The following is a 25,279-nucleotide window of genomic DNA, read 5'->3' on the forward strand; positions in this document are numbered from 1 at the left end:
CTACACAATGGGATTTTGGGGTTTGCGGGTACTGCCTGTATGGTTTGTACGTTATTTCTGTGACTGCGTGGGTTTTCTCTGGGTGCTCCGGTTTCCTCCCACATTCCACTCATGTGCAGGTTTGTAAGGTTAATTGACATCTGTAAAATTGCCCCTTGTATGGGGTGATCATTAGTCGGCGTGGACTCAGTGGATTCTGTTTCCACACTGTATCTCTTTAAAAAACGCTTTCCGAGACCGGTCGCGACCTGAAATGTTGCCTATCCCTGTCCTCCAAAGATGCTGCCTGACCCGCTGAGTAACTCCAGCGCTTTGAGTTTTATGCTTCTGGATTGATGTCCCATAACTTGATCAATGCTATAGACAATAGACAATAGACAATAGGTGCAGGAGGAGGCCATTCAGCCCTTTGAGCCAGCACCGCCATTCAATGTGATCATGGCTGATCATTCTCAATCAGTACCCTGTTCCTGCCTTCTCCCCATGCCCCCTGACTCCGCTATCCTTAAGAGCTCTATCCAGCTCTCTCTTGAATGCATTCAGAGAATTGGCCTCCACTGCCTTCTGAGGCAGAGAATTCCACAGATTTACAACTCTCTGACTGAAAAAGTTTTTCCTCATCTCAGTTCTAAATGGCCTCTTATTCTTAAACTGTGGCCCCTGGTTCTGGACTCCCCCAACATTGGGAACATGTTTCCTGCCTCTAACGTGTCCAGCCCCTTAATAATCTTATATGTTTCGATAAGATCCCCTCTCATCCTTCTATGCCGTACCCTTTCAAAAATAAATGCAATGTAAAGTAAACTAATGGTGACCCGCTGAGTTACTCCAGCATTTTGCGTCTATCTTTTAGTAAATGATGTCTTCCTTGTGATCATAACCATCAAATTTCACTGCTAGAGGCCAGGGATGAATCTAATGGTGCTCTTGTCTCTTTTAGGTGATACTCATCCTGACGAAGCTGTACGACCACAATCTGGGAAGTGTTACAGAAAGCTCACTCTGGAGGTAAGTGCATCTGAAAGGGCAGATGAACAGTAAGCTGGTTAATTCAACAGGGATCCAACATGCAGGACTCAACCCACTGTGAAATATTAAGGAGACAGGGACAGCTTGTGACTATCCGAATGCATTAAGAAAAGTACTGTCTGGTAGCTCTCAACACCAACAGCAGTTCTCGGCAATGAATTAATGAGATTCTTTCCAGTATTCCCCTGACATTAATTAATTGGAAATTCGCACTAAGAAATAACTACATTTAAATGGAGACACAAGACAAAAAAAAAATAAAAAAATCACAAAGTGCTGGAGTAACTCAGCGGGTCGGGCAGAATTCCTGGAGAACTTGGAGAATAGGGAGAACTTGGAGATTTAGGCGGCACGGTAGCGCAGCGGTAGAGTTGGTGCTTTACAGCGAATGCAGCGCCGGAGACTCAGGTTCGATCCTGACTACGGGTGCCGCACTGTAAGGAGTTTGTACGTTCTCCCCGTGACCTGCGTGGGTTTTCTCCGAGATCTTCGGTTTCCTCCCACACTCCAAAGACGTACAGGTATGTAGGTTAATTGGCTGGGTAAATGTAAAAATTGTCCCTAGTGGGTGTAGGATAGTGTTAATGTACGGGGATCGCTGGGCGGCACGGACTTGGTGGGCCGAAAAGGCCTGTTTCCGGCTGTATATATATGATGATATGATATGAATACATAGTCGGCATGGGCAAGTTTGGCCGAAGGGCCTGTTTGCATGCCGTCGGACCTGACGACACTATAACATGAACCCTCTCCGATCAATGTTCTCCAGAGATGCTGCCTGACCAGAGTGAGTTAATCCAACATTTTGTGTCTTTTAAAAAAAACTACCTTTAAACCTTGTACAGAATTGTACAATAGAGTGTCACACCAAAATAAGGCAGTTGCATAAAAAACATAAAATCAGAAGTGATCCCATAGAGTGGCTTACAGCAAGGAAATGTGGTGTAAAATGGATTATGTTTTAATGAACTAAACTGTTTAATAATATTGAGAGAGCAAGAAATCTGTTACAGTGTAAAATTCTATGTGAAAGATAATTTGCCTTCTTGGATATTTGACATTCCAATGAATTGGCTTTGGTACAATTGCAAATTGTCCCTAGGATAGTATTAGTGTATGTGGTGATCTTTGGTCGGTGTGGAGTCTGTGTGCCGAAGGGCCTTTCTCCGAGCAGTAACTCTAAAATCTAAAGACTAAAGTCATTGTTGTATGCGTTGAGATCTAACTGCACTGACAGCCAACAAGTTACATGTGTTATCAATGTTGTTCCGATACAAGAGTCTGACTTCTGCACTATCTACTGTGCACAAAGTCATGACGGTTTTGATACAGACATTTGCATGAGATAAATATGCAACTCTATTCCAAAAGACTGCAATTGGAATTCTTTCTATCAGCTCTGTATATTAGGTGGGAAAAAAAACCGTTTAATAGCTTTGTTCACATAAACTAAATTGCTTGGTGCTTCAGTTAAAATAATTGATAAAGGTATATCAAGTAAATGTGTCATGTGTCTCAAAGCCAACATTAACAATCAGTTTTACACATTGATAAAAACAAATTAATTTAAAATATCAAATTTCAGCTGACTGTGCTAACATCTCAACCTTCAGTAATGCCCATTTTACAGTTGTTGGATTTTTTAATACTATATAGAACATTAAAACATGGATTGTTCGATGTACAGCAGTGACCTTCCAAGCATTCAGAGAACGTTGCAAACATTGCTGTACTCTTGCAGAGAACTGGTCTGAAATTGTTCCATCGATTTGAGGGCAGGAGTTGTGTCTAGAGGAGGGAACTGTTTGCAAAAGGAAGTCACAATTGCAAATGCAGAAAGGGGTTATGTAAATTTAATTTGGTATTGAAACCAAAAAGACCATACATCCAACACCATTAGTGGGTCAGGCAACATCTCTGGAGAAAAGAAATAGGTGATGTTTCAGGTCGAGACACTTACCTCCAGCGCCTTTATGGTCAGCTGCAGGAATCGCCCTCTTGGACACTGCCGCCGTCGCCAGAGGACAGGGACATCAGGTCAGGCTTACCTAGGCTGACCTGTATCAGGGCGCTCCACAACTTCCAATACATGGGTGGACTTTGGACTGATGGTGCTCTGTTTTCTTTGGCTTTTTTTAAACAGTGGCAAAATTGTGGCGACAGTGCATTAGTGGTTGTACAAATAGAAGCTCATTATGCTGTGCATACGTGACAATAAACAACCATTGAACCACTGAGAGATAGGCGAGTATAAAAAGCTTGCCTATATAGAGGTACTAGACCGTGGACCCATTGGGCCCAAACCTCTCCTGCATTGGTGCAGCACCCTCTCCTTCCCCCCTCCTCCCTCCTCCCTCCCCCCTCTCCCCCCTCCCCCCTCCTCTTCCCCTCCCCTCCCTCCATCCCCCTCCCCCTCCCCCTCCCCCTCCCCCTCCCCCTCCCCCTCCCCCTCCCCCTCCCCCTCCCCCTCCCCCTCCCCCTCCCCCTCCCCCTTTCCCCTCCCCCCCACTCCATCCCCCTCAACCACCCTTATCCTCCCTCACTCCTCCCTCACTCCCCCCTCCCTCCCCCCTCCTCTCCCCCTCCCCTCCCTCCCCCTCCCCCTCCCCTCATCCCCTTCCCTTCCCCCCACTCCATCCCCCTCAACCACCCTTATCCTCCCTCCTCCCTCCCTCCAACCCCCTCCCCCCACCCTCCCTAGGAGATAGATTTGAACTTTAAAACGTGAATAACTTTAAAAATATAACACCAATTTCGATGAAACTTCTTCCATTAGCACCAAAGGGATGACGGTGAGTAAGGTGGGCCTAAAATTGTCGTGCTATTTTGTACCGTTTTGGCTGTAGTTCAGGAACAAACAAACAAACAAACAAGAGTTTTAGTATGTAGATATGAATTATGACCTTATAGAGGTATATGAATTATGAAGGGCTTAGGTAAAGTGAAGAGTCTTTCTCCAGGGATCGTGGAGTCTAAAACTAAAGGGCGGGGGAAGGTTTAAAAGGTGCCTGATGTGCCACTTGTTCACAGAGTGCTGGGCGGGCGAGATGAACTATCAGATGAAATGGCAATGGTGGGTACAATTACAATGTCTAAAAGACATTTAGACAGGGAAGTGGATTGGAACTGTTTGGAGTAATGTGCGCCATACATGGGAAAATGGGATTAGAATTCAGAACATACAAGATACAACAGTACCTTGGTCAATACAATACAATACAATACAATACAATACAATACAATACAATACAATACAATACAAGGTCAGGCCCTTGGGCCCTACATTCCCTGCAAATACATCTGCCTATCTAAAAGCTTCTTAAATGTCACCATTGTACCTGCCTCCTCCACCAGCCATAGTGATGCGTTCCATGACCCCATCACCCTATGTGTAAAATAACCTACCCCACACAACGCCATTATATTTTACCCATCTCACGTTAGAGCTCTGCCCTCTAGTGTTGGACATTTCCATCCTGGAAAAAAGTTCCTGACTCTTATCACCCAATCTATGCCTCTCATAATTTTATATAGTTTTTTTTTTTAAAACGAGGTGGAGGACTTGCTTTGCTAACTCAGGTCGGCAACATGGTTGGCATGGATGAGTTCGGCTGAAGGGCCTGTTTCAGTGTTGGAAACTCTATGACACTCTCTACCCTGTTGTGTCCCCTGAGATATTATACAATACGATACGATACAAGGCGATCAAACTTTATTTATCCCAGGAGGGAAATTGATCTGCCAACAGTCATAAGAAAGGATTGGGGGATGTGCAAAGATTGAGGGGAGGGAGGGTAATCAGTCTCAGTCTCAGTCTACCCCACGACTGAAGGGGGAGGAGTTGTAAAGTTTGATAGCCACAGGGAAGAAGGATCTCCTGTGGCCTTCTGTCCTGCATCTTGGTGGAACCAGTCTGTTGCTGAAGGTACTCCTCAGGTTGACCAGTGTGTCATGGAGAGGGTGATCTGCATTGTCCAGGATGCTCCACAGTTTGAGGAGCATCCCCCCCCCTCCAAGACCACCTCCCGTGAATCCAACTCCGCCCCCAGGACGGAGCCAGCCTTCCTGATGAGTTTGTTTCATATGTTTCGACAACATCATCCCTCTTTTTGCTGAACTCCAAAGAGGCAGGAGAATGGGGTTGAGAAGGAAAGATAGATCAGGCATGATTGAATAGCAGAGTGGGCTCGATGGGCCAAATAGATTAATTCTGCTCCTATGACTTATGAAACTATGAAGCATAGAATATGAGAAACAAGAGTGAAGGAGAAGAGTGAGCATGAAATCATATTAGGTTACTGGAGTTGGACAAACAATACTGGAGTAGCTCAGCAGGTCAGGCACATCTCTGCAGATGTCTGAAGAAGGGTCTCGACCCGAAACATCACCCATTCCTTCTCTCCCGAGATGCTGCCCGACCTGCTGAGTTACCCCAGCATTTTGTGAATACATCTCTGCAGAAAATGGTCAGGTGATGTTTTCGCTCGGGACCCTTCTTCAGACTCCCTCTGGTCTGAAGAAGGGTCTCGACCTTAAACGTCACCTATCCATTTTCTCCAGAGTAGCTGCCTGACCCCCTGAGTTACTCCAACATTTGTGTCTATCTTTGGTGCAAACTAGCATGTGCAGTTCCTTTTTTATTACATCAGGTTACCAGAGTGTCTAGATTACATGAGCACTTAAGAACATGATTTGGGTTTCTATTGATTAACCTTTGTGTATGTTTGCCTTGTTACGAGAATGAGTTCATAATAAAATTCTACCTACGTCGTTACAGTATGGAAACAGTGTCAGGAAGTATTTATGAGCTCCTTATGCTTAATCTCAACTGAAAGCAGCTGTTCACACTTTCTGAACACAATTATTGCAGTTCTCGTCTTCCCAGAGCTTTACTGAGCTGTGCTCTCTATTTCTGCACATGGTAGGATTCACGCAATCAGCTATTTTTCCTTGAGCATTTCTCAGGACTCAAGCAGTCATTTTTCACAGATTAAGGTTTGTAAACATGCAACAATTTGTTTTTTTTGTTGCCAGTTTTAAATCGTGGAGGTAAAGATTCTTTGCTTGTCAGTTGTGGTATCACTACATTTCATGTTGCCACAGAAAAGTTGCCAACATCATTAATGACTTGTCCAACCCGGGTCATTCCTTTATGCTTTATGTCCCTCCTCCCGTCTGGCTGAAAGTCCAGAAGCCTGAAAGCGCACGTTACCAGAGTCAGGGACAGCTTCTTCCCCTCTGTTACTGGACTTCAGAACGATCCTTCCGTAAGAGTACTGTCCGATTCACCTCTACCCCATTGTGTACATTGGGCTTTGTCCGTGGAAATGATGTGCTACAGGGCACTACAATGCTGAGAACTATATTCTGCACTCTGTATCTTCCCCTTTGCTCTATCTAATGTACTTGAGTTTGAACTGATTGTGTCTATGTCTGGTATATCTGATCTATTTGGATAGTATGCAAAACAAAGCGTTTCACTGTACCTCGGTACATGTGGCAATAATGAACCTAAACACCATAACAATTTGGTATAACCACTGAAATGTGTTTCATTCTAAATCTGAAAAGGAAGGCTGGTGAATTTTTACATCAATTTAGTTTAGTTTAGGTTCGAGATACAGAGTGGAAACAGGCCATTTGGCCCACTGAGTCCACGCTGACCAACAATCACCCAGACACTAGTTCTGTCCTGCAACTTAGGGACAATTTACAGAAGTCAATTAACCTGCACGTTTTGGGGATGTGGGAGGAAACCGGAGCACCCACCCACAGGTCTAAAGACGTACAGGTTTGTCAGCTAATTGGCTTCTGTAAATTATAAATTGTCCCTAGTGTGTAGGATAGTGTTAGTGTACGGGCTGATAACTGTTCGGCACAGACTCGGTGGTCTGATGGGCCCGTTTCCACGCTGTATCTCTAAAGTCTAAAGTAAAGTCATCCCACTTTTAAGATTGGGTTGTCCACCTCGGCACTAAAGAGATGAAACCTTACAGAGGAATATCCAGGGTTGGAGCAGTCGGTGTACAAACCATCGCCTGATGTTCTCCATGATCAGCTTCCCAAAACCTGGGAGCATCCGGCATCCATTCCGGCCATTTAAACAGTGTGCTTGGAATGTAGTCATTGTTTTCATGTCGGAGTTACAGCAGCTAATTTGTGAGGAGCCATCTCCTCAAAGACTTTGAGTTCCAGGCAGGGGAGACTTCAGTTCCATCTGTTCTGTTGCATATATTGAGATGAAAAGTGAGTAGTTAATTTACATCTCTTTAACCTCCACTTATTCATTGTGAAAATCCGAGCTAAATGTGTTTTGTACTTTGATATTTTTGCCTTGTCGTGTGAAACCTAACTCACAGTCTTGATGTAAATGCACCCTGGTATTAACAGCCTGGATTGTAGCTGGTGTCACTGCTATGTGTTAAAATAGCCACGTACTAGTTGTACAGGGCCAAACCCAGGCGGGTGGGACTAGTGTAGATGGGACATGTTGGTCGGTGTGGACAAGTTGTTTCCACGCTGTATGACTTGCCATCAGCCCACTGATCGACACTGACCTAAGACAAAGCAGTTATCTCCTGTTACTTTTAAAACCATCCATCTTACTATAAAGTGCCAGGAAAAGGTTTATTTATGTCCCGTTGTTTCACTGGAGGGTCCTTTAAAATCCAGCAGCATCGCATTTATCCCCGAGCACTCTGGCTACACGATAAATTCACTGTGAAGAGGTGCAACTGAGAGAAGCAGCAGCTAGCTGACAGCTGCTCTGCTCCAAGCTCCACCGTTACCTGGGGTGGGGTAAATTTGCCCTGTTATCTGCTCTCTCAAGTGGCCATCAGTGGAGACTTGCAGATAGTGTTGCACAGCGTTCCCCAGGCACCTTGACCTCACGGAGTAATGGATCTCTCAGAAGCTAGCTTCATTAAAGTTTATAATTTATTTAGAATAATATATAATAGCTGGTAAATAATTGATGTGTGTTACTTCAATGTTTTCACTGTTCTCCTCTGACGTGGTGTTATGGCTGCTTCACGTGTTAGGTTAATGCCTTGTTTCTATTTTTTAAAACATCATGTCACACTCTCTCCCTCTCTCCCCACTCATCTGCAGTAGACTGGTTTGTGACCGACAGGTTCGTCCGCTCTTAGACACATAGTGGTGCAGCCGGTAGAGCTGCTGCCTCACGGCGCCAGAGACCCGGGTTCTCCTGACCTCCGGTGCTGCTCGTGTGGGGTTTGCATGCACTCCCTGTGAGCACATGGGTTTCTTCCAGGCGCTGCGATTTCCTTCTATATCCGGGTGTGGGTTGCGAGGTCAGTTGGCCTCTGTAAATTGCCCCGAGTGTGTAGGGAGTGAGTGAGAAAATGGGATAACTTTTAACTAGTGTGAACGGGTGATTGTTGGTTGGACTCAACTCGGTGGGTGGAAGGTCCTGTTTCCATCGCACATCTCTAAAATATAATAAACTACACATCATGTTACAGCTTTATAAGACTTTGGCTACGCCACATGTGGAGTACAGTGTGCAGTTCTGGTCACCTCATTATAGGGAGGATGTGGAGGCTTTGGAGAGTATTGTGTGCAGTTCTGGTCATCCCATTACAACAAGATGTAGGGGCTTGTGTGGCTGCACAATAGGATTAACAGAATGCTGGCTGGATTAGAGGGTGGTAGAGAGGTTAGACAAACTTGGATCATTTTCTCTGGAGTGTCAGATGTTCAGAGGTGTATTTAGGTGATAGGTACATAGAATTATGCGAGGCATATTTAGGGTGGACAGTCAAAACTTTTCTGCCATGGTGGAAATGTCGAAGACTAGAGGCGTTTAGTTTTAAGACAAGAGGGGCAAAGTTTATAGGAGACTAGACCAAGTGGACCTGTTGGGCCCAAACCTCTCCTGCATTGGTGCAGCACCCTCTCCTCTCCCCCCTCCCCTTTCCCCCCTCCCCTCTCCTCCTCTTCTCCCCTCTCCTCCTCTTCCCCCCTCCCTCCTCCCTCCCTCCCTCCACCCGCTCCCCTCCTCCTCCCCCCTCCTCTCCTCCCCCCCAATCCATCCCCCTCCACCTCCTTCTCCTCCCCCGCTCCCTCCCTCCCCTCCCTCCAGCCCCCGCTCCCCCCCCCCTTCCTCCCTCCCTAGGTGATAGATTTAAACTTTAAAATGTGAATTACTTAAAAAATATATAACACCAATTTCAATAAAACGACCATTTTTACCATTAAAGTGAGGACGGTGAGTAAGGTGGGCCTAAAATTGTCGCGCTATCGTGTACCGTTTTGGCTGAAGTTCAGTCGCAAACAAGATAACAAACGAGAGTTTTAGTATATAGATGTGCAGAGCAGGTTTTTTTTTACACCGAGCGAGGTAGCCATATGAATGTGCCTTCAGGGATGGTGATGGAGACATATGATGGAGGCATTGACTGTGAGAGGTTTTAGATGGGCACATGGTTACGCAGAGAATGGAGGGATGAGGATCGGGAGAGAAGATTCGTTTAACTTGGCATCATGTTAGGCACAGATATTGTGGGCTGTTCTTGTGTTGTACAGCTCTATTTTCAACAAGTGGAACCGTTGGGCCCAAACCTCTCCATTGGTGCAGCACCCTCTCCTCTCCCCCTCCCCTCTCCCCCTCTCCCCCTCCCCTCTCCCCCTCCCCCCTCTCCCCTCTCCCCCCTTCCTACCCCTCCTCCCCATCCCCCTCTCCCCCCTCTCCCCCTCCTCCCCTCCTCCCCCTCCCCTCCCTCCTCCCCTCCTCTCCCCCTCCTTCCTTCCCCTCCCCCTTTCCCCCCCACTCCACCCCCTCAACCCCCCTTATCCCTCCCTCCCTCCACCCCCCTCCCTCCCTCCTGCTTCCCTAGGAGATAGATTTAAACTTTAAAATGTGAATTACTTCAAAACTATAACACCGATTTCAATGAAACTTCTTCCATTGGCACCAAACGGACGACGGTGAGTAAGGTGGGCCCAAAAATTGTCGCAATATCGTGTACCGTTTTGGCTGTAGTTCAGGAACAAAACAAACAAACAAACAAGAGTTGTAGTATATAGATGTTCGATGCCCTCAGACATACCTGTTCTTCCTTATTTGCTCAGAGTGGTAAAGGGGAACTGAGGATGAAATTTCCGATATTGCTGCAATGTCTGCATTTCAAAGACTACTTCACTGGTTGTAAAACATTTAGGGGTGACCAGATGCTGTAATAGCTGCCTCGTAGATGGAGGTCTTTCTCATAGATTAACAGTGAGGGCATTATTGAGAAACTTACATATTGCACCCCTTTCCCCCCCCCTTGAACTTTCTCAAATGTGCCTGAGCTGACACTACAGTAGAGGGTCCTTCCGCTGCTGGACATTGAGGGGCAGAGACCGGTGGGGACACCCCTCATTACAAGGGAAGGGATAGTACCCCAGGGGGGCCACATGGGTGACAAGGGTGTTTTGGTTAAATATAGGTGCGAACACACTAATGAATGTATAGATACCAAGACAGAGTCTTTGCACAGATTTTGTATTGTATATGTTTTTTTATTCTGAATCAATTTTATTTGTGGAAATATATGTGTTGAGTACATAAGAACTAGAAGCAGGCAGAAGCCATTTGCCCCTTAAGCCTATTCTATTATTCATTTAAGTCATGACTAATATTTTAGCTTAACATACTTTCCTGTACTAACCCCGTATTCCTTGATTTTTCTGAAAATATGTCAGTCTCTTTCTTGCATTTGCTCACTCTCCGAGACAGCCAATTCTAAAAATTCACAACCATAAAGTTATAGAGTATGCAAACAGTCTCTTTGGCCCAACTTGCCTTTGCCAACCAATATGCTCCATTGACACTAGTCCCACCTGCCTGTGTTTTGCCCATATCCCTCCAAAACTGTCCTATTCATGTACCTGTCTAAATGTGTCCTAAACATTGCGAGAGTACCTGCCTCAACTACTTCCTCCAACAGACCGTTCCATACACCAACCACCCTTTTACATAAAATAGTTACCCCTCAGGTTTCTATTAAATCTTTCCCCCCTCACCGTAAACCTATGTCCTCTGGTTCTTGATTCCTGGGCAAGAGACTCTGTGCGTTTATCCGATCTATTCCTCTCATGATTTTGTACACCTCTATAAGATCACCCCTCATCCTCCTGCCATCTGAGTGGGTGAGCGACTTTCTTCTCATCACTGTCCTGAATGAGTGGCCCCTTTATTTTGAAACACTCATCTCCCATCCCCAGTTTCAGACACCACAATGAGGGCAAGCATCATCTCTGTCAAGCCCTGTATGAATCTTGTACACTTTAGTCAAGAAGTGCAGGTATGTGTGTGTGAGTTTGCACGGCTGTGAATGAAACCTCAATTGGATTGCTTTCTCTGGAACGTCAGAGGTTGTGGAGAAACCAAATAGAAGTATATAAAATTGTGAGAGGCATAGAGAGGGTAGACAGTCAGAGCCCTTTTCCCGGATGGAAAAATCAAATATTAGTGGGCATAGTTTTAAAGTGAGAGGGGCAAAATTTAAAGGAGATGCACGGGACAAGTTTTTTTACACAGAGGGTGTTTAGTTCCTGGAATGTGCTGTCTGTGGTGGTGTTTGCGAAAGATACAATCGTGGCATTTAAAGAGACTTTTGGATATTCACATGGATATTCCTCGTATGTTGCAAAACATACTTGGCTCGTAAAGTATGATTATGATTATGATTATGATATGCAGGAAATGGAGGGATATGGGTTATGTGCAGGTGGATAAGAGATTATCTTGGCATCAAGTTTGGTACGGCCATTGTGGGCATAAGGGCCTGTACTTGTGCTGTTTTGTGCTCCATGTTTTCCCCTCCCCTTTAACACAAGCAGCGACAAGCAGATAAAACTGATGCAGATCAATGTAAACCTGTTTAAAAATCCTCGGTTACCATGGAGAATGTAATTGTTCGGTTGATATCTTTGGCTTATTTATAGCCTCTGTTTAGCCCAGCTGCCTGGAACTATGTTTCTTCGCCTCTTTAAGTATGGAATATTTATTCTATGGTCTAATTGTTCAGCATTCAACCTTTCAATCCTTCCGAAACTAATCAGCTCCAGCCATTTGATTAATTAATTTTCCATATGAAGTGTGGCTGATATTGAGGAGCAGGCTTGGCTGCAAAATATTAGTTTAGGAATTTTAATGATGGTTATGGTTTATTAATGAGCTTGTCAGAGGGAACGTGCTGTTCTGGTGTCCCTCGCTAGCGTTTTGCACTGAATTGTTCTCTCATTTTAATCCAGGGAGGCAACAGAACAGTAAATCTGTCAGATTGTTGAGCTTTCTTTATCTTTCTCTCCATCCCCCTTTCATCTGCTTTGTCTTCTCACAGAGTCAGAGAGTCATTCAGCACAGAAACAGGCCCTTCAGCCCAACTCGCCAATGCTGGCCAAATGCCCATCTAAGCTAGTCTCGTTTGCCTGTACTTGGAACATATCCCTCTGAACCTTCCCTATCCATGTACCTGTCCACATGTCTTTCAAGAGTCAAGAGTGTTTTATTATCTATCTGTATATTACAAAAACTCTTGGTTTGGTTGTGTGTATATGTTTATGTGTTTATGTGTCCACACAGCCAAAACGGTACACGACAGCGCGACAATTTTAGGCCCACCCTACTCACCATTCCCCCGTGGTCCAAATAAATCCACTTTTGTTACTTTTTAAAAACAATTTACCTAATAAACTTTAATAAATGCGCTCCCCCCCCCCCCGCCCCCCCGGCCCCCGGAGGACCAGCGGGGAACGGCGCCCGCCTCGGCGTGCCCCGTGCCTGATCTCCCTCCCGTGGTGCAGCGCGCGGCGGAGGCTGCGGGCAGAGTATCCACAAGATGGCCGTCGCCGTCGCCGCCGCCGCTTTCCCGCTGATCGCAGCGAGCAGCAGGGAGGCTTCGGCTCCACGCCCGGCCCGCAGGAGAAATGGGGTTGAGGTCAGTGCTTTCTCCCTGTTCACTCTCACCCACCCACGGCCCCGGGAGACACTCCCCGCCCGGCAACGGGTCCATGCCGTCAGGAGACGCTTCAGCTCCACGCCCGGTCTGCAGGAGAGGCACCCCGCAGGAGAAACGGGGCCGACATTCACTGCTTTTTTCCCTGTCCCCCCCTTGTCCGCTCACAGCCCACGGTGGGCACTCCCCGCCCCGGCAATGGCTCACAGGTTGGGTCAAGGGGGAGGGAGGGGGGGAAAGAGGGGAGGGGGGGCAGGGAGGGAGGGCAGGGAGGGAGAGGGGATGTGGAGGGGATAGGGGGATGGGGGGGGAGAGGGGGGATGGGGAGGGGGGTAGGGGGAGGGGAGGGAGGGGAGGGGCGGAGGGGGGTAGGGAGGGGGGGGAGTGAGGGGGGCGAGAGGAGAGTGATGGGGGGGCAGGGGGGGGACGAGGGGATGGGGAGGGGGTAGTGGGGATGGGGAGAGGAGGGGGGGAAGGGGTGAGGGGGATGGGAGGGGGTAGGGGGAGGGGAGGGAGGGGTGAATGGGATGGCGGAGCGGTGGAGGGGATAATGATGGGGGAGAGGGGGGAGGGGTGGAGGGATGTGGGAGGGGGGTCGGTGGTGAGGGGGGATGGGTCGGGCTGGTGGTCAAGGGGATGGGGAGGAGGGGGTGCCGCACCAATGCAGGAGAGGTTTGGACCCAACAGGTCCACTTGGTCTAGTATTATATTATTATTATATGTCCCAGACAGAACAATGAAATTCTTACTTGCAGCAGCACAACAGAATATGTAAACATAGCTTTTTAAATTATATCAGCCTGAACTACCTCCTCTGGCAGCTAGTTCCATATACCCTTTATAGTTTAGAGATACAAGTGTGGAAACAGGCCCTTTAGCCCACCGATCACCCTATACCCTAGCACTATCTTACACACACTATGTGGCATTATCCTTCACGCACATAGAGACAATTTACAATTTTTACAGAAGCTAATTAACCTACAAACATGCATGTGTTTGGAGTGTGGGCGGAAACAGGAGCACTCTGAGAGAGCCCATGTGATCAAAGGCAGAGCGTACGAACTCCACACAGACGGTACCCATGGTCAGGATACTGTAAGGCAACCACGCTTCCGCTGCGCCACTGTGCGGCCGTCGGTGCCCACCACACCCTGTGTGAAAACGTTGCCCCTCAGGTTCTATGGTTTATTATCCTTCCTCTCTCACCTTAAATCTGTGCTCTTTAGTTCTAGATCCCCCTACCGTGTGGTATAGACACATGCATACGCGCGCACACACGCGCACACATGCGCACACACATACATACACACGCACGCACACATGCACACACACATGCACGCGCACGCACAAACACACACAAGGTTGCCTTGAGCAGTTACTAACTGGAACATCTCGGTGTCCTTTTTTAGTAGTCAATTGATTAATGAGGCTTTACATCTGTCGTAGAAATCGCCTCTTTGGAACCAGTTTGTTAACCTGCCTCCTTCAGTGCTGAAGTATATATAAAAACAGAGCTTCTCCCTTTAGGCCCATATCCTAATCTCCTGGGTAAATGTCAACCCAATTTCTATACAAGTCCAACAACCTAAATCGTTGCTTCATCCTTACTGTGAAAGGGCTTTGTTTTTGTGTGTGTGTGTGTGTGTGTGATATTTTCTGTGTTTTATGAATACTTTACCACAATTTCAAAGGTCTCAGAGACATAATTATTCAGCTCGTTGTAAATTAATGATACTTGGGTTGGAGGGAGAGTTTGGTTCATTTCTTGATTAATTCAGGGTCAGCTCTTGCTCTGAGCACAAATGTGTGGCACCATTCAATGTTTGGCTTGCACCTGCCAGTGAGTTGCTTTCCTGGGATCTTGCATGGTAAATTGCTGCCAGGGACACTATACAACACAAAATGCTGGAGTAACTCAGCGGGACAGGCAGCATCTCTGAAGAGAAGGAACGGGTCGAAAACCCTTGCAAGGTCTCGATCCAAAATGTCACCCATTCCTTCTCTCCAGAGTTGCTGCCTGTCCCGCTGAGTTACTCCAATTTTTGTGTCTGTCTTCGGTTTAAACCAGCATCTGCAGATCCTTCCTACACACTATACAACACAGCGTTTTCCACAGGGCACCCAGACTTGTATGGGTTAGGAGAGGGTCTGGTGGAGGTTTAACGCCAATGATCCGGGGATGATTGGGCTAATATATAAGGAGCATTTGAAGGCATTGGGTCTGTGCTCGCTGGAGTTTAGAAGAATAAGGGCAAATCTCATTGTAACCTACTGGATAATGAAATGTCAATAGTCAATAGACAATAGGTGCAGGAGGAGGCCATTCGGCCCTTCGAGCCAGCACCACCATTCAATGTGATCATGGCTGATCATTCTCAATCAGTACCCCGTTCCTGCCTTCTCCCCATACCCCCTGACTCCGCTATCCTTAAGATGTCCTCGATTAAGCAGACATGGAAAGGATGCTTTCCAGTGTTTAGTTTAGTTTTGTTTAGCTTGGATATACAGTGAGGAAACAGGCCCTTCGGCCCACCGAGTCCGTGCTGACCAGCAACCCCTGCACACGAACACTATCCTGTACACATACACACTAGGGACAATTTACAATTATACCAAGCCAATTAACGTACCTCTTTGGCGTGTGGGAGGAAATCGGAAATTCCGGAGAAAACCCACGCAGGTCACGGGGAGAGCGTACAAACTCCGTATAGACATCACCCGTAGTCAGGATCGAATCGGGGTCTCTGGCGCTGTATGGCAGCAACTCTACCGCTGCGCCACCGTGCCGCCCTTGACTTGCATTGACTTGCCTCCAGCTGACTTGCAGTCCCTTTGCTGAGAGACATTTCCTTGCGTGACATTGGCCCCTTGGTACCTAATCCCTGCTGCTGCTGCTGATGCATTATGCTCCCGCTGTCATTGAGTGTGGAGCAGAGTATTGTGCCGCATCAGCTATGCACATCCAGTGATAAAAGTGGTTAACGCGAGAGGCAGGAGAACAATTCTGTTGCTCTCAGTCCAACAGGACAATCTCCATTGGCTCCATCGTTTCGAGCGTTGCACTCCAGATCTCACACAGTCACAACAGACTGCTGATGTTCTCTCTTTGATGGGACTTCTCTGAGTCCCTCTCTTACTGTTCTCCCACTGTCGTTTCAACCACTCTCAAACCTCCTGTCTCACCATCTAGTCTCGCCCCATCTGTCTCTTTCTCACCCCTCCCTCTCACCCCTCCCTCTCACCCCTCCTGTTTCACCCCTCTCACCCCACCTGTCTCACCCCTCCCTCTCACCCCTCCCTCTCACCCCTCCTGCTTCACCCCCTCTCACCCCACCTGTCTCACAACCTCCCTCTCACCCCTCCCCTCTCACCCCTCCCTCTCACCCCTCCCTCTCACCCCTCCTGCTTCACCCCTCTCACCCCCACCTGTCTCACAACCTCCCTCTCACCCCTCCCTCTCACCCCTCCCTCTCACCCCTCCTGTTTCACCCCTCTCACCCCTCCTTCTCACCCCTCCCTCTCACCCCTCCTGTTTCACCCCTCTCACCCACCTGTCTCACCCTCCCTCTCAACCCCTCCCTCTCACCCCTCCCTCTCACCCCTCCCTCTCACCCCTCCTGTTTCACCCCTCTCACCCCTCCCTCTCACCCCTCCCTCTCACCCCTCCTTCTCACCCCTCCCTCTCACCCCTCCTGTTTCACCCCTCCCTCTCACCCCTCCCTCTCAACCCCTCCCTCTCACCCCCTCCTGTTTCACCCCTCTCACCCCTCCCTCTCACCCTCCCTCTCACCCCTCCCTCTCACCCCTCCCTCTCACCCCTCCTGTTTCACCCCTCTCACCCCTCCTTCTCACCCCTCCCTCTCACCCCTCCTGCTTCACCCCCTCTCACCCCACCTGTCTCACAACCTCCCTCTCACCCCTCCCTCTCATCCCTCCCTCTCACCCTTCCTGTTTCACCCCTCCTGTTTCACCCCTCCTGTTTCACCCCTCCTGTTTCACCCCTCTCACCCCACCTGTCTCACACCCTCCCTCTCACCCCTCACTCTCATCCCTCCCTCTCACCCCTCCCATTTTACCCCTCCCTCTCACCTCACCTGTCTCACACCCTCCCTCTCACCCCTCACTCTCATCCCTCCCTCTCACCCCTCCCATTTTACCCCTCCCTCTCACCCCACCTGTCTCACCCCTCACTCTCACCCCCTCTCACCCCCTCCCTCTCATCCCTCCTGCTTCACCCCTCTCACCCCACCTGTCTCACAACCTCCCTCTCACCCCTCCCTCTCACCCCTCCCTCTCATCCCTCCCTCTCACCCCTCCCATTTCACCCCTCCCTCTCACCCCATCTGTCTCACACCCTCTCACCCCCTCCCCCTCACCTCTCCACACTGTCTATCTTCACTCGACCTTCACTGTCTATCTTCAGTCTCAACCCAAAATGGCCCCAACAACCCTCACCAACTTCTACAAATGCGCCGTAGAAAGCATTTTATCGTGATGCGTCACAACCTGCTTTGCGAATAGCTCATCCAAGACTGCAAAAATGGCAGTGTTGTGGACGTAGCCCTGATCATTATGCAAACTACCTCCCTTCCATGGATTCCAACTACACTTCACGCTGCCTCGGCAAGGCCACCAGCATAATCAAGGACCAGTGTCACCCCGGTCACTCCCTCTTCTCCCCTCTCCCATCAAGCAAGAGGTACAGAAGTTTGGAACTGCATACCTCCAGATGCAGGAATAGTTTCTTCCCAGCTGTTATCAGGCAACTGAATGGTCCTCTCATCAGCTCTAGTGTGGACCTAACCTCCCAGTCACGTCCTCAGAGACCTTTGAACTACCTTTAAATATATCTTTTTGGACTTTATCTTGCACTAAATGTTGTGCCATTCATCTGTACACTGTGGGTGGCTTGATTATAATTATGTATAGTTTGTTTCTTTATGTAGGAAGGAACTGCAGATGCTGGTTTAAACCAAAGAAAGATGCAGAAAGCTGGAGTAACTCAGCGGGACAGGCAGCATCTCTGGAGAAAAGGAATAGGTGACGATTTGGGTCAAGACCATTCTTCACACTGAAGACTGAGTTACTCCAGTTTTTTGTGTCCATCTAGAGTTTTTGTCTTTGACTGGATAGCACACAAACAAAAGCTTTTCGCTGTATCTCGGGACAAGTGACAATGATAAACTAAACTATAATCTAAATTCCCAGCAAGCCGCACATGGGCCATTGAGAAGGTTGCTGAGAGGGGTGATGTGGAACACAGGCAAGTGGGACTAGTGTAGATGGGGATGCTGGTCGGTGTGGGCAGGTTGGGCTGAAGGGCCTGTTTCCACACTGTATCACTCTTTGACTCTAAGAGGCAGATGTGGGACTTGCATTTGCCCACAGCTGTGTCACATCTGTACCGTGCATTTCCCATGTACATTGTTAGAACGTTTGATTACCCTTTTAAAAGACACTCTTTTCATTAAACTTCGCTCGCCTGCCCGCCTGCCTTTAGTTGAGAAAAGTGCTGGAAAATTGAACGAGATCCGTTTAGAATTTAGACTTTAGAGATGCAGCGCGGAAACTGGCCCTTTGGCCCACCGAGTGTGTGCCAACCAGCGACCCCCCCCCCCCCCCGTACATTAGTACCATCCCACACCCTAGGGAAACTGCAATTCTTACCGATGCCAATTAACCTACAGACCATCATGTCTTTGGGGTGTGGGAGGAAAGCCTAACACCTGGAGAAATCCCATGCAGGCCACGGGGAGAACGTAAGAACCCTGCACAGACAGCACCCAGGATCGAACCTGGTCTCCAGCGCTGTGAGGCAGCAACTCTATCACTGTGCCACTGTGTTGCCCTAAGTTGTTGATCGTGAACTCCTTGCAGAGTTAATATAAATGTGCAGGCCAAGATATCAATGCAAACTATTTCGGATTCGAGCAACATTGCACAGCATTGCTGCTCCATACTCTTAGCACAAAGCCACAGTCATTGAAGAATTTATGTACAAAATCAACGCAAAACCACCCGCTCCCCTTCTTAGTTGCTGTTTTGAGATGGAACATTGATCCCATAAAATCATTTTCTGGTTGTTAATGTAGAGTTCAGCAATGGCCTGGCTGGACATGATTTCCCTACCCGTGCTCCAGCGTTTGGTTTCTCCATTTCAACTTGCCCATCCTCTTCCTCCCTCTCTCCTGCCATTATGTCTCTGTTTCATAGTTTGTTTTCTTGTTCTGCTGCTTCTCTCTACTTTTCCAATGTGCTTTCCCCTTTGTTCCTATTCTCCCAACTTTGCTTTTTCTTCCCTTTTATCGTTGGGCCGCACGATAGAGTTGCTGCCTTACAGCGCCAGAGACGCCTAACTATGAGTGCTGTCTGTATGGAGTTTGCAGGTTCTCCTCATGACCTGCGTGGGTTTTCTCCAGGTGCTCCGGTTTCTCCCCACATTCCAAAGACGTACAGGTTTGTAGCCTAATTGGCTTGGTAAAATTGTAAATTATCCCTAATGTGTGCAGGATAGTGCGGGAATCGCTGATCGGTGCGGACTCGGTGGGCCAAAGGGCCTGTTTCCGCGCTGTATCTCTAAACTAAACTACCCACTCCCCTGAGTAATCTTCCTTAATCTCCATTCCCTTGGCCCTGTTTTCACATCTTACCCTTCCTTGTCTATACACTTCCTTATCTATGTACCGCCCACTCCCCTGACATCAGTCTGCAGAAGGGTCTCGACCCGAAACGTCACCCATTCCTTCTCTCCAGAGATGCTGCCTGTTACAGAGTTATTCCAGCATTCTGTGTCTATCTTCGATTTAAACCAGCATCCGTAGTTCTTTCCTACACATAAACTTTTTTCTTCCTCAGTCACTTTTTGCTTTGTATCTCTCTGATTCAAGCGTCTGATTCCTCTGCTATTTCTCTTCTCTGCCATTCACACCCCTGCTTCTTCTCCCACGGTCTCTCATTAGTGCCATTTTTGTGACTTCTTCCTCCTTAATCTACCCTCCTTTCCTACTTTGTATCGCTTCAGCGTCTCCTGTTTTTTTATCTGCTTCCTTATTCCAATCACTGAGGAAACCGTGCCTGGCAGATGCCAGCAAGAAACTCTCATTGTGAGCAATCAAAGGTCAACTTATTCAACTCAGACTTCTACGAAGCATCATATATTTTTCTCAAAAGTCTCCTGGGAACAAAATAAAGGATTATCCTTTGCTTTCCTGGTACGTGCAGACGGGATATGAGCTGACTTATCTAACTTCAGTGTTTTTATATAACTTTGAAATCTGGTGATATTTTTGTTGTTGCTAATGTTATTTTTTTGCATCTTGCAGTCTCAAAATGATGACAGGGCCTCCAACAAAAACGTCACCCATTCCTTCTCTCCAGAGATGCTGCCTGTCCCGCTGAGCTAAGCCAGCATTTTGTGTCTACACGCTCATCAACCTTTGACAGCTGCCAAACCGATTGTTCCGGCTGTGAAATCTATAAGTGGCTTTTCATAATTTTCAAATGCGATACGGAGAAGTTTAACCCTATTAAACATTGTACCGACATTTCAAACAAACACATTTTAAAGCAAGGTCAACTAAAGGCAACTAAAACACTGACAGATATTTAAAATATTAAAGCAAAGTAATTTAAAACCAGGAAATTATCTTCCACTTCATATAAAGTGGCCTGGCACCCTCTTTTGGTTTAGAGATACAGCATGGAAACAGGCCCTTAGGCCCACTGGGACTCTACACTGACTACAATCACCACATACTAGTTCCATCCTACACACTAGGGACGTTTTACCAAAACAAATTGAACTACAAACCTGCAGGTCTTTGGAATGCGGGAGGAAACCGGAGCACCCAGACAATAGACAATAGAAAATAGGTGCAGGAGAAGGCCATTCGGCCCTTCGAGCCAGCACCGCCATTCAATGTGATCATGGCTGATCATTCTCAATCAGTACCCCGTTCCTGCCTTCTCCCCATACCCCCTGACTCCACTATCCTTAAGAGCTCTATCTAGCTCTCTCTTGAATGCATTCAGAGAATTGGCCTCCACTGCCCTCTGAGGCAGAGAATTCCACAGATTCACAACTCTCTGACTAAAAAAGTTTTTCCTCATCTCTGTTCTAAATGGTCTACCCCTTATTCTTAAACTGTGGCCCCTGGTTCTGGACTCCCCCAACATTGGGAACATGTTTCCTGCCTCTAACGTGTCCAACCCCTTAATAGCTCTTGCAGTCACAGGGAGAACGTACAAACTCCATACAGACAGCACCCGTAGTCAGGATCAAACCCGGGTCTCCTGCGCTGTAAGGCAGCGACTCTACTGCTATGCCATTGTGCCGCCCAGAGGCTATAAGTGGAAAGTCACTGTTACCTTTATCCCAGGGTGGAAATGTCCAACACTAGAGGGCATTGGTATAAGGTAAGAGTGGGATTGGTAATGAAGATGTGTGGGACGCGTGGGTTTTCTCCGGGTGCTCCAATTTCCTCTCACACCCCACGTGGGCACGGTGGCTCAGCGGTAGAGTTGCACTGTTGACCATTGAAATCACCAGAAACCAAGTTTAGTTTAGTTTTGGAATTGCCTGCGGATGCTGGTTTACACCGAAGATAGACACAAAGTGCTGGAGTAACTCAACGGGTCAGGCAGCATCTCTGGAGAAAATGAATAGGTGATTATTCGGGTTGAGACCCTTCTTCAGACTGAGAGTCAGGGGAGAGGGAAACTAGGGAAATGAATGATAGGTATGAAAAGAACAAATCAAAGCCAGCACCGATGGTCAAGGAAAGGTGGAACCCACAATGGTGCATTGTTGCCTGTGGAAGAGGTGATAACGAGGGGTTACGATAAGAGCCTCACTGATCATCTACTTAAGTTAATATTTTCTCTGAAAAGCAATGCGGGTCGCGATTCCCTCGAACAAATGAACCGTTTGTGGATCTCATCTCAGTCGCAAAATGTTTTAAGAACTTTGTATTGCTTGAAAATGATGTTCCCAACGCTGGCTCAGTGAGTAATTGGCCTCCGCAACTGAACTGAATCAGAACTCATTCCTGTCAGAATAACCCAGTGGGCCTTATTAGCGCAGTATACACAGTTAATGAGGATGATGTGCGAGGGAAACATTTGTTAAGACACCAGTTCTTTTGCTTTATCATCCAATGCAAATATAATATTCAGTATCTAAAGATTTTTTAAAAGTTCTATTTAATTTATGCTTCACTAAATATATAGTCTTGGATTTATACTGTACACTTGTTTCACCCTCGGATGTACAAAAGTACTTTGCAGACAATGAATTACTTTTGACGTGTCGTTATTGTTGTGGGGAGCACAGCTGCACTGCTGTATTTTGAGCCCCCACTAAGTGCATTGTGGTATCTGTTAGATGAGCCGCCTTTGTGAGATTAGCTAGTGGGTAAATGGTTGCCTGCTCACTCGGGCCACCTACATTCCCTTTCCCACCCAATCCTCATATCCCCACGTGCGATATCACCTTCTCCCCATGTGTTTGTGCACATCATTCAAGAGCTAACATGAAATACTAAGGAATATGGTACAAAGGTTCAATGGTTTCTTTATTATCACCTGCACCAAAGTGCAGTGAAATACTTTTATTGCATACGGCTCAGCAAGACTATCACCGTACATCAGCACAATCCCCCGGTTCTGTACAGAATGCACAGAACAACCCACTGAGCCGATATGCAAGAGGGTACAGAGAAGATTTACGAGGATGTTGCCAGGACTAGAGGGTCTGAGCGACAGGGAGAGGTTGAGTAGGCTGGGGCCCTATTCCCTGGAGTCACTGGAGGGTGAGGGATCATCTTTTCGAGGTGTATAAAATCATGAGGGGAAAAGATTGGGTAGATGCACAGAGTCTCTTGCCCAGAGTATCAAGGACCAGAAAACATAGGTTTAATGTGAAGGGGAAAAGATTTAATAGGAATCTGAGGGGTAACTTTTTCACACAAAGGATGGTGGGCGTATGGAACGAGCTGCCAGAGGAGATAGTTGAGGCAGGGACTATCCCAATGTTTAAGAAGCAGTTAGACAGGTTCATGGATAGGATAGGTTTGGAGGGACATGGACAAAATGCAGGCAGGTGGAATTAGTGTAGCTGGGACATGTTGGCCAGTGTGGGCAAGTTGGGCCGAATGGGCGTGTTTCCATACTGTATCACTCAATGACACTTGGCACCATTTTTGGGCCATTTTATAGTCCCAGCTGCAGTTGGCCACAAAAGCTCTTTGCAGCCATCGCCTCCATTCCGGTCGTCCCACAAACCATCATCCTTCTAAACTAAACTAAACTAAACTAAACCAAAGGCCTCAGTTTGATTCTGAGTAGGGGGGCTGTCTGTACGGAGTTTGTACATTATCCATGTGACCACCTGGGTTTCCCCGGGTGCTCCGGTTTCCTCCCACACTCCACATTACGGGTTAATTGGCATTGTAAAAAAAGAAGTAAATTGTTCCTAATATGTAGGATCGTGCTAGTGTATGGGTCGATCGCTGGTCAGCACGGACTCAGAGTGCTGTAGGGCCTGATTCCATACTTTATCTCCAACCGCCGGCTACGGGAGCCAAGATCGTCCCGTCAACGGAAGGCTTGAGGACGAAGAAGGGAAGAGATTGAACTTTTTTCTCGCCTTCCTTCACAGTGAGGAATGCGGAGTAGCCGCTGTGGTGGATGTTTATGTTAAATTGTATTTAGTGTGTTTTGTTTCTTTTTATTGGTTTTGTCTGTATGGCAAATCAAATTCCTCGTATGCTGCAAAACATACTTGGCTAATAAAGTCTGATTACGATTATGATTATGATAAAGTCTAAAGACTTTATGAAATGTGGACGTAATCCAAAGTGTTCCCACCATGACCCTCTTGCTCATGTTTGTCAGTCAAGTCGGCAGTAATATCTTCTCCAGTTCTTTTCCTGGAGTTTTTATACTGATGAAGAGCTCCATCAGTGCAAGAACTGCACTGAAACGTGTCAGTGCGATGATTGAAATGGCCCAGGGTGAAAGGATAATCATGCATGTGCTCTCCATGTTAAACCAGCTGTGTAATGCCCCAAATTTATAAGTCCTTTCCATCAGCCAAAGACCTGAAGGTCACCCACTGGCCTTTGTGCATTCCAGTTAAGAATGATACTCTGTTAACTTCCCCAAAAGACCAATCTGGTCATCAAGCAGGACCTCCATTTGATCTTTAATTAATTTTGTTCCATGTGGAAATGCAACGTACAGGTAATTTTCATTATTTCTAACTGGAGCTCCTGACTGACTTTGAAGCAATCTAACCCGTGTTTAATACCATCGACTCTTTGACGCCAGACCTCAGGCCCTGAATTTATATGCTCACGTTAGAGGAAAGAATGATTACCGCAGGCAGTGGAACTGAATATAACCTGCTCGTGGGTGGCAGGTATCTGAAGAGATTATTTGATGGTTCTCTGTCCCTGAGATTCTGCTGAAACTTTTGCAGGTCAAATGAGCTTACGTCATCTCTTGTGACTTGCTGTTGTCTGGAGTCACGCGCAGGGCACATAGAGCACAGAACAGTGCAGACACAAAATGCTGGAGTGGCCCAGTGGGTCAGGCAGCATCTCTGGAGAAAAGGAATAGGTGACCTTTCAGGTCATATCATATCATATCATATCATATATATACAGCCGGAAACAGGCCTTTTCGGCCCACCAAGTCCGTGCCACCCAGCGATCCCCGTACATTAACACTATCCTACACCCAACTAGGGACAATTTTTACATTTACCCAGCCAATTAACCTACATACCTGCACGTCTTTGGAGTGTGGGAGGAAACCGAAGATCTCGGAGAAAACCCACGCAGGTCACGGGGAGAACGTACAAACTCCTTACAGTGCAGCACCCGTAGTCAGGATCGAACCTGAGTCTCCGGCGCTTCATTCGCTGTAAAGCAGCAACTCTACCGCTGCGCTACCGTGCCGCCCAAGAAGGGTCGGAACCCTTCTTCAGATTGAGTCTGAACCGCTGAGCTGTCTATCTTTGGTGTAAACCAGCATCTGCAGTTCCTTCCTGCACACAGAATAGTACAGCACAGGAACAGGCCCTTCGGCCCACAGTATCTGTGCCGAGCGTGAAGCCAAGATAAACATCTCCTCCGCCTACTCATGGTCCATACTCCTCCATTCCCTGCATATCCATGTGCCTATCCAAAAGCTTCTTAAATGCCACTGTCATATCGGCCGCCACCGCCCCTGGCAGCACGCTCCAGACACCCACCACCCTCTGTGTAAAAAAACTGCAC

The 25,279-nt window shown here is 47.4% G+C and overlaps 1 protein-coding gene across 1 annotated transcript in view; it reads left to right on the top strand.

The window, feature by feature from the left end:
- The window catches only part of LOC144600829 (VPS10 domain-containing receptor SorCS1-like), a 410,789-nt gene that overhangs the window by 12,555 nt on the left and 372,955 nt on the right, over positions 1–25,279 (top strand). Inside the window, 1 exon segment of the mRNA XM_078412718.1 lies at positions 941–1,008. Within this exon segment, the coding sequence (XP_078268844.1) occupies positions 941–1,008 (68 nt within the window).

The sequence above is a fragment of the Rhinoraja longicauda genome, chromosome 16 (genome assembly GCF_053455715.1).
Source record: "Rhinoraja longicauda isolate Sanriku21f chromosome 16, sRhiLon1.1, whole genome shotgun sequence".
Taxonomy (NCBI): Eukaryota; Metazoa; Chordata; class Chondrichthyes; order Rajiformes; family Arhynchobatidae; genus Rhinoraja; species Rhinoraja longicauda.